At 52.6% G+C, this 10,069-nt stretch overlaps 1 protein-coding gene across 1 annotated transcript in view; it reads right to left on the minus strand.

Moving 5' to 3' along the window:
- Positions 1 to 192: 192 nt before the first annotated feature.
- Myom3 (myomesin 3) overlaps positions 193 to 10,069 on the minus strand; it is a 46,525-nt gene continuing 36,648 nt past the window's right edge. Inside the window, exons 27-35 of the mRNA XM_005353386.2 lie at positions 9,149 to 9,259; positions 6,758 to 6,845; positions 6,258 to 6,296; positions 5,889 to 5,997; positions 4,591 to 4,754; positions 3,942 to 3,978; positions 3,759 to 3,781; positions 2,148 to 2,203; positions 193 to 570 (exon numbers count right to left, since the gene is read on the minus strand). Of these exons, the coding sequence (XP_005353443.1) occupies positions 307 to 570; positions 2,148 to 2,203; positions 3,759 to 3,781; positions 3,942 to 3,978; positions 4,591 to 4,754; positions 5,889 to 5,997; positions 6,258 to 6,296; positions 6,758 to 6,845; positions 9,149 to 9,259 (891 nt within the window). The 3' untranslated portion in view covers positions 193 to 306. The remainder of the gene's footprint in view (positions 571 to 2,147; positions 2,204 to 3,758; positions 3,782 to 3,941; positions 3,979 to 4,590; positions 4,755 to 5,888; positions 5,998 to 6,257; positions 6,297 to 6,757; positions 6,846 to 9,148; positions 9,260 to 10,069) is intronic.

The following is a 10,069-nucleotide window of genomic DNA, read 5'->3' on the forward strand; positions in this document are numbered from 1 at the left end:
TTGTAGACCAGGCTGGCCTCAAACTCACAGAGATCTGCCTAACTCTGCCTCCCGAGTGCTGGGATTAAAGGCGTGCGCCACCATCGCCCGGCCTCAGTTTCTGATTTCTAAGGCCAGTGCCTACCCCGCATCCTGGAGTCCTCTGAGGACCCCAACAGAATCTTTGCTCCTCTTCTTTCGGATCCAGCTCTGTTATGTCCTTGTCCCTTCCCCTGTGCCACCCCATAGGCTGTGCTAAGTTATGACCCACTGGCTGGCTTGCTGGTCCATGGCAGGTGGATCTCAGACTGGCCCTGGTCACTCCCATTACATCTTCTTCAGCTCCTTGGGCTCTTCCCCGTGTTTGAACACGCTGATGGTGACCTGGCCTGTTTCTGAGCCATACTTGTTCTTGACAAAGATTCCATAGCGCCCGCTGTCTTCACTGGTGACCTTTTCAATGGTGATGGTGACCTCAGTACCCTTCACCTCCATGTGGTACCGGTCAAGGAAGGAGACAGGCTGGTCATTCTTTAGCCAAGAGATTTCAGGGGATGGGTCTCCTGAGATGACGCAGGTCAGGCACAGGGTCTGTTTTGATTGACAGGAAGAGAGCAATTTTATTTCCCTGTAACTTGAACTCAGCATTCACCTTTATGCAGCACACAGAGAGCTACCGGGACAGGCAGCTGCGATGAGCAAAGGTTATGCGTGCGTGCCTGCGTGTGTGCACAGGTGTGTTTGCCTGCGTGTTCTAAAAACAAGGTCTCAGTATCCTAGACAGGCCCTGAACTTGCTAGGGAGCTGAGTTTGACCTCGAACTTCTCTCTTCCTGACTCTACATCCTAAGTGCTGAGATACAGGCATGCATGTTTATGTAGTGCTGGAGGTGGAAACCAGGGCTTTGTGCATGGTAGGCGAACACTACCAATGGAGCTACACTCCCAGCTCTTCCGTGTGCTCTGTTGTAACCCATAAAGGGAGACATGTTCTATTCCAACCCCACTTTCTCCAAGCCTCAATCTTCTATCGGGAAAATTCTTAGGTAGACTCTTAGACAATTCTCTAGCAGTGACCAACCCGGAATGGCCTGCACTCTGCAGTTTTGCTTTTGGTAAGATACATGTCATTGTGACATTACCTTGCAAGTATGAGTACATTGGTTTTTGTTTGTTTGTTTGTTGTTTTTTTGAGACAGGCTTTCTCTGTAGCTTTGGAGCCTTTTCTGAAACTAGCTCCTATAGACCAGACTGGCCTCAAACTCACAAAGATCCACCTGCCTCTGCCTCCCAAGTGCTGGGATTAAAGGTGTGCACCACCACCTGACAGATGATAGTGCCTTTAAAGTGTGTGTATGAATGTTTGCGTGCATGTATGTCTGTATGCACAGCACATATGTGCAGAGCCTCAGGAGTCAGAAGAGGGCATTGGATCCCCTCAAACTGGAATTACAGATGCTTGTGAGCCACCATGTGGGTGCTGGGGATTGAATTTAGTTCCTCTGGAAGGGCAGCCAGTGCTCTTAGCTGCTGAGCCATCTCTCATCCCTGAAGATGGTATTGCTTTAACACAAAGCTTTGTGAATTGAGTTTGGAAGTTCTTGAGTGAGGTCTAAGACAGAATACTACAACATAATAATGAAACTCGCAGGCTCTCGAACCGGGCTGCTGGGGTATGAACCTCAGCTCTATCCCTCAGGCTGTGAGACCTTCACCAGTCCCTCATCCACGCTAGGTCTCAGTTTCCCTGGCTGTCAAGAGCTACCAGAATCAATACTCCTTTTTTCAGTGGTTGCCTCGGAGGCAAACTCAGCTGAGATATGTACTAACACACACTAGTAGCCAGCAGAAAGCAAACACGAGACTTGAAAACACTATGGCTTTTGGGGGTTACCTAGTTGAACTCTTGTGGAAGCCAGAATCATAGGCTCCCGTCAAGACTATGTAAAGATAGGGCAAGGCGGGTAGAGCACAGGGAGCTGACATCAGGCTCCAATACACATATGCTCATGGAGCCACTTGACCAGCTGTGGTAGGTCCAACCTTTCCGGTCAGCCTGTCACCTTTGGCTCTCGAATCCACAGCACTCCATTCTATTGTGACCCAGGAGGGATGCTCAAGGGAATATAGGCAAGGGGCTGGCTGGCTGTGGGTTGGGAGGAACGATACCTTATCTTCCATGATGGTGGCCACATCTGGCAGGCCCCTCACCACCTTGGCCCGATCTGGAATGGAAAGAGCTGAGTAGTAAATCTGGTAGCTTCTATCCTGCCCAGCAGCTCTCCTCAGAGTGGAGGGCTAGTATCAGGGAGAGTTCCTCCCAGTTCCTTCCTCAACATCCCGTCCTGTGCTCCTTGTCCTCACAGGTAGGAGATACGCTATGTGAGCGGCTTCTGTCATGAGGTCGAGGTCACTATGATTAGTGGTACCCAGGCGTGACAGTGACTTGCCTCTGTCCTCAAGAGAGAGAGGGGGAATGGGATTGCTCTTGGCTGGAACTAACAGAATCTACCCAACAAACTTTGTCTCTGACCACGGGGAAGAGTGTGTGGGGGAGACCAAAAGGGGGCCAGGGAAAGCAGCAGCTTTTTGGGTGCCCTGACTCTGGTCCAAGGAGGGCCCTCATGGTCACAGGAAGACAGTGTGGCTACACATTACTAAGTAGAGAGTCAAATGTATCCCTTAGACTGCACCAGATGCCATGGGGAGACCTAGACCCTGTGTCCCGGAGGTGCAAAATGTTTGCCACGTATGACTGCTGTCTACTGGGCCTAAGGGAGAAGGGTCGGGAATCAGACAGAGAAGGCCCCAGGGATGGACACTGCCATGGGCAGGAATTTGCACCAGCTTTCCACAGCTGAAGGTGCGGACCCTGCAACCACATGTGGTCAAGTTTAAATTCCTTCTATGGGAGTCCTGGATGGGAGGGGACATTTGTGTCAAGCATATAACTAGGTGGTGGGGTGAGGATCCTCACTTTCCTGGACACATGGGAGGCTGGCTTTTGGATATGCTGTCTCCCCCAAGGTTGGCTGACACTATGAGGTCACTTGGAACCTTGGATTGTCAGGGCTGCCGTTATACATCCAATGCCTGTCCTACCTGCCACTTGGGGACAGTGAGGAACAATGGCATCATGCAGGGAGGGGCACCAACATCTCTGTGTTGATGGTCCTGCAGTGTCCTTGATGCTCATAACTCTCTATGTCCCTTCCTTGTCAGGCTGGCAAGGCCGTGGGATTCTGCTGCCGCCACCGTCTGTCACTGAAATCCCTAGTTCCCATCTTTGGGCCAGGGATACCTACGTGCTATACTCTTAACCCTGGGCTGTTCGAAGCTGGCTGGGGTGGGGACACCTCATAAGTGAGGTTGATTTGAACATGGATTAGTGGGGTTTTTTGGGGGGTAGCTCAGAAGCTGTGTCACACCCCTGGACGTGGGGCTGCTTCTGGGTTAGATTCACCATTGCCTCACCCCTGCCCCAAGCCTCATATTCAGGCTCCAGGCCACCCCCTTCCATGGCTGACTTGGAAAAGCCCAGGCTCCTTCCTCTCAGTTCCCTGACTTTGGGCTCCCATCAAGGTTTGTGTGCTCCCGGTGGTCAGCACCAGACCCACACCGGGCCTGTCCAGCCCATGACGTTCTTATCTGTCTTTTGACAGCTAGCTCCCAGGGGTCCCCAGGAGCAGAGTGAGGGCCCAGAACTCCACAGAGCCTGCTGGGAGCTGGGACTTCCACAGACTGCCAGGAACACAAAGAAGGAGACCACTGGGGACTCACTCTTCTCAATGACAGCCAAGGCCCTGAAAGACAGAAATGGGAACAAGGTGTGTCTCAGGTTCTGCTCTCACTGGGTGAGACAGGAGGGTGGGACTAGATAGGGCTCCCAGTGGGGGCCTGCAAGCAGTCCCTCCACCCCTGATGGGACCCCTGATTCACAAGGAGAGTGTGGGGGACACTCACTTCAGTCTCTGGTGCTCTGCCAGGGCGTCATCAAAAGCTGTGGGACAAAGAAGGTAGGGCAGGGCTGAGGGGACTGTCAACGTCCCTCCCCTTCCAGGATTCTCCCAGGGCAGTGCCAGGTTTGGAGGAGGAGAGAGCTTCCCCAAACACCTGGGACCTTCTTTTCTCTTTCTCTTTTTGAGACAAGTTCCCACTGCAGAGCCAAGGATCTGACTCAGAACTTGGCTATCCTCCTGCTTCTACCTCCTCAGGGTCAAGACTGCAGGCATGTGTCTCCCTGCCTGAACTCATCATGGAATTTTCTTTAAAAAGTTAAAAATTGTTATTATTGTACACAGATGTGAAGGCAGAGGAAAACTTCATGCAGTCGGTCCTCGTCTTCCATTCCTACGTGGGTTCTGGAATGTGAAATCAGGACTACAGGTTCAGGTAACAAAGTGTTTTTAACTCCTGAGCCATCTTGTCCCCACTCCCTCCTCTGCTGTGAGACAAGTCTGGGCTGGTCTCAAACTCACTATGTAGCTGAGGATGGCTTTGAACTCTGGATTCTTCTGCCCTAGTGTGGGGGCTTCGGATGTGTGCCACGGTGCCTGATCCCATGTGATTTTCTAGAAAGGTCTCTCAGCAGACAGACAGGAGGATGGCTTACCTTGCCCAGACAGATCTGCTGAGAGCTGCCGGGCTTCCTTCCCGGCAGTTATCTCCAGGGTGTATTTGCCCTTGTCTGAGTCCTTGGGGTCCAGGATGTGGAGCCAGATCTCATCCAGGGTGGTGCCCGCCCGCACCCGGTCACCACTCTCCAGACGCTTGTCTCTGCGTTCGAAGGCAGAGGATGGCTAAGGCTGACTGTCCACAGTCCCTCTTTGGACTGTTGTTTTCAGATGGAGGGGATGAGAAGTGTGACACCCACCAGACGGTTGCTATAGATCCACCCATCCATTGTTCAGTGTTTCATTCATCAGACGACCATGTATTCATTCAGCATCCAACCACTCCTTCCTTCCTTCCTTCCTTCCTTCCTTCCTTCCTTCCTTCCTTCCTTCCTTCCTTCTTTCCTTCTTTCCTTCATCAAATCCCACGATAGATCAATTTCATACCAAAGCTGGGTCTCTATATGTCATATGTAGGCTGAGACAATGAGCAAACGGCTTTCTTTGGGCAGTGACTTCCCTGCCCTTGGGAGCCACTCCCCCACCTCTTCATTCCTCCTAGCATCTCTGCCCAGTTGCTTTGAACTTAGAAACCATCAAAGTTTCAACTCCTTCCCTTTTCCATTTAAATTTCCTCCGTGAAGACCTAGCCCATGTTCCCAATGTTCCATTGCCCAAGCCTATTGTCACAAGGCTCAGAAACTCTGGCCGAAAAGGGGCCCCTATCACCCTGAAGCTTCCTGTGGCCCTTACCCTCTCTCATTGCAGATTTGCCCAAGTCAGTCCAGGCGTCAATACAGAATGGGTGCAGTCACATCTGCTCCACAAGGCTGAGGCATACACATGACAAGACGCTCTCAGGAGATCCTACTCTTAAATTATCTGGGGGAAACTTTCTCGAGTTCCTGTCCAGACCCTTCCACAGCTCTCTCTGCCTGTACCTGCCTCCTGAGACTGGCTACCCGGGTTCGCAGAGGCCCACAAGTGCACCATCTTTCCTGTGACTGGCTCGTCCTGATTCCCGCATCCTCTCCTCCCATGGTTTCCAGACACTGCTCTGGGACCATAATCCTTCTGTTGTCATGGAGACCTCAGATCCAGATCCTGTCACCAGCATTCCCATCTTCCCTGGGGGAAACTCTTCTATTCCTCTCATCTCTGTGTGAGAGCATCCCCTCTGCTGATCCCTAGGGTCTGGGACCTGTGGGAGGATTAGGAAGGGGGAACAGGAAACTCCTAACAGGGCAGGTGCTGGGACCTTTCAGCTTGTACAGGCTCTGGGGCAAGGCCAACCTACTTGTGGAACCAAGTGGTCTTCATGTACTCCATATGGTAGAATTTGACCTTGCTGAAGAGCCGGATCCCCTCTTCAGTCCCCTGGATTTTCAGTGGGGTTGCCGAGAGAGCTGAGGATACAGAGGCCAAAGGTCAGTCTCCCCCCTACCCCCCGCCCCCAAACCTGTGAGTGGTGTGTTTTGGGACCAGCCTGCTTGCTGCAGCTCTGGACAGTAAGGTAGGAACACAGGACTGTGTGAGGGCAGGGGCTTTCGTCCCCTTCACCGAGGGCAGACACTAGACCCATGCCCGCAGCTGAGGCTGTTGGGGGGCATCCTTGGAGGCTCTTTAGCATCAGGACAAGGCAAAGAGGAGAGGCATGCTCACTCACCACCAATCCTGCCCAGCTCAGTGAGGACAGCGTCCAGGCCTGGGGAAGACAGAGATTGTTTAGCTGGGTGGATTCCTTTGGGGATGTCCAGGGGTGGTGGTGGGGGCTTTGGAGAAGGACGAGGGAATTCAGAGCCTCCCTGAGGGTGGGGGCTCTGGAGAACGACTTGGGGAAGGGAGGGGTTCTTGGGAGGTGAGTGACAGATCAGGCATAATACTGCTGTCTGATAATTTTCTCATCCTATGTGTCAGCCGGCCTCAAGGACAGCAAGGACCCTCTGTGGGTGCAGGGTCTTCAAGCCCAAGTTGACTGTGGCAAAACACGGCGGCACCCATACCGGGTCCCTGCCATTGGCTACTGTGTAACCTTGAGCAACTCACTTAACTTCTCAGTGCCACAGTTTCCCCAAGTGACATGGAGACCCCATAAATCTTAGTCGCTGGCTGCAGGGTGACTCTCCACAGCCCTCGTGTCCCATCTCCGACATCACTGGCTCCTACCTTCCCCCGTGAGGTCCAGGATGGTGTCATCTTCCCCTCTGTCGTCAGACACCACTGCTCTGTAGAGTCCCTGGTCTTCTTTGGAAAACTACAGAAGAGGATGACAGGGTGTGCAGGGGTTCCAGAAGGAGAGGTGACAGCAAGTCAGGAGGTCCCCGGTCCTAACCCCGTGTGGCTTCTGTTCTGGCGTTGGTGGGTGTAGGGAGCATGTGCATGTGTGTCTGTGTGTGAAAATGTGTATATGAGTGTGAGTATATGTGAATCTGTGAGAGTGTGAGTGTGTGTGAGAGCTTGTATGGGAGGAACGTGTGTGTGTGTGTGTGTGTGTGTGTGTGTGTGTGTGCGCACGCGCACGAGTGTGTATGTGCACTGAAGGTAGAAATGGACACCCTATCTGGAATCCCAGTGATTCCTTGGAGCCCAGCCCAGCTCATCATGTCCAGCTTGGGCAGAGTTTGTCTGCAGAAGACACAAACTCTCCACCATGCTTTGCGATCTCCCTGAGGCCCTGATGCAAGGGTCCACTGCAAGTTCCCCAGAAGGAAGCATGTTTTCTTTGGATCAGAACATGGGGTCCTTCTGGCATGTGTTGGCAGTCTCAAATCTGAAGCAACGACCACCGAAGTGAGAACCTGGTTGCACTTTTGAGAACGTTTGCTGAGGATGGAACCTTGGCCATCTCACACGCTGGGCAAGATATCTAAGGCAGTCTGGGCCCAGGGGCGTGCTTTTGGAGCAAGAAGCAGAGGTCAGAAGTGACATCTTATCAGAAGGCAACTCCTTCAGGGCTCATCAAAGGTTCTTTCTACCCAGGCCACCTCCACATAAAGACTTTGGGGGCAGGATCCAAGGCTGAGGTAGGTCTGTCTCTAAAACACAATTCTCCCACACCATTTCTTCTTTACCCAGTCCTACTGGGGTGGCCCTGGAAAGAGCAAAGGTTCCTAGAGTGGGCACCGGGGTGGACAGAAAACCAGGGATGCCTCGGTTTTGTGGAGCAGACATGGCTGCACCCATTGGGGAGCCTGCTGTCCTTCCACTTCACCAATCAGAGCCTCAGTTTACCGTGAAGCAGCTGGGGTGTCTTTGCTATGTGTCCCAGGTTCCACAAGGGACCCAGAGATTGACACTGGGCGAAAGCCAGAAAGCCCTGCAGGGCAGGTGATTATATCAAGAATCCGTGAGTATTAGGTACCCACTGAGTGACACACCCCTTTCGAGGCGCAGGCCGACAAAGGCTGACACGGCGCTGTCCCGGTCAAGGTGTGGGAGGAGGCCCTGGACTTTATCATTTCATCCTGGTTCGAACCCGTGATCAATTGTCCAATGCCCCCAGCACCCAGTCAGAAGGTTCTGGAAGTCAGCAGCAGACAGAGAAACCTGCTGGGTGGGGAATCAGCCCTGCACGTCTCTCCCAACCAGCCTTAGTTGTCCGGGGGCTATGTGGAGGGACCTAGGGAAGAATCTAGCTCCAAGCTTGCTTTTCCCTGGACCTGCCACCCTGGGGGACATCATTCCCTTCCTCAACCCTAGACTGGGGCAGGGAGCTCACAGAGAACAGATAACTGTAAGGCTGGAGAAAGCCCGTGGCGAGCCCAAGGCCAAGGCTACAAATGCTGGCCCAGAACCAGGCCTGGGTCCCAAAACAGAAAAAAAAATTCAGTAACAAGTAATACTGGGCCTGTCATTTGAAACACTTATGTCCCGGTTTTTAATGTTAATTTTGAGTTTAAAAATTTTATAAATAAGTTTTGCTTTTTAGACTCGTGTAACCAAGTCTGGCCTCAAACACCTTATTTAGCTGACAATGACCTGATCCTCCTGTCTCCACCTCCCCAGTTTTGGGATTGTAGGCAGGTACTTTTGCACGAGGTTTAGGTGGTGCTGGGGATCAGAAACAAGGTTTTGTACATACCAAGCACTCTCTTTACCAGCTGAGCTACATTCCCAGGTTCTGGGATTTATCTTCTAAAAAACATTCTCTTTAAAAAATTGTACATGTATCGTGTTTGCTTGTACCCCTGTGCACCATGTTAGTGTAAAGAAGGTACCGTGGAGGCCAGAAGAGGGCGTCAGATCCCCAGGGACTGGAGTCACATACAGCTGTGGGTGCTAAGAACTGGAATCTGGGTCTGCTGTAAGGGCAATGAGAGCTCAGAGCCCTGAGCCAGTTCTCCAGCCCTGAACCAGCTCTCCAGCCCTGAACCAGCTCTCCAGCCCTGAGCCAGCTCTCTCTCCAGCCCTGAGCCAGCTCTCTCTCCAGCCCTGAGCCAGCTCTCCAGCCCCTCGCATATATCTTGACTGGGTTCTGGGTCCCTGTGTGACCAGCTCTGCTCAGGTTCCACTCAGTGCAGCTGATGAGGGTGAACCCGGAGCTCCCGCTGCTCTTACCGCTTCAATGCAGAGAAGTCCGGCTCCTGTCTGCGGGTCGTACTGCCCACTGGGGGCGTCTTTTTTTTGGAAGAACCACTGAAAACGAGTCTCCTTCTTGGTGTTGGTCACCTGAGGACAGGGCATGAGGGATCTCCATCAGTCCATCAGACTTTCCAGTTCAAAAATAAAAACCCAACTCAGATAACTTTTTTACAAACGCAGCTCCTCCCACCGAGACCCACACACTAGTTCTCTGGTTCCTTCCTCTTGCCTCATGTCTCATCCGCTGGCCTCTGGATCCTGACTTTTGCTAAAGTTACTTCCTGCCTCTTGGTCCCTTCTGCTCTGTTTTCCCAGTAAGTAGCTAGGCTTCTTAATGAGTCAGATGTCCCCTCCTCCAGGCAGTCCTCCTGGAAGGACCCCAGAGAGTTGCCTCTCCTGCCCTAGAACTAATACTGTCCTGAATGTGTCTGGTCATCCATAAGGCGTGCTAATTTCAGTAATTCTGCCTTGTGTTGAGGGCTCCCCGAGGCCTAAGGGAACGACGTATGCCCAGGACCTTGCTGAGCACTGGTGGTTTCTCTTCAGGAAGCCTGTGCCGTTGTGGGGCCCCCTGCATGTTATCAAAGGAGCTGCAGGATGCTGAAAGGACCCGGGCTTTGGGGTCAGGGTGACTTGTTGGGACCTGGCCTCTGGAACCTATGTGTGTCCAGCTATTTTCCTGCTTGTTTTCTCATCTGTGAGGTGGGGTAGTACAGTACAGATGACCACGAGGCAGGAGAGATTAAATCATCCCTGAGTGCACTGAGCAGTGTCTGGCGAGGGTTATAATGAGCAGGAAGCCCCGTCAACCCCCTGGGCCCGGGAACTGCTGGGAGATCTCGCTTAAGGCTGACTCAACACACACTAATCCTGCTGCCCCCCATTGTGTGTGTGTGT

Source organism: Microtus ochrogaster, chromosome 10 (genome assembly GCF_000317375.1).
Source record: "Microtus ochrogaster isolate Prairie Vole_2 chromosome 10, MicOch1.0, whole genome shotgun sequence".
Taxonomy (NCBI): domain Eukaryota; kingdom Metazoa; phylum Chordata; class Mammalia; order Rodentia; family Cricetidae; genus Microtus; species Microtus ochrogaster.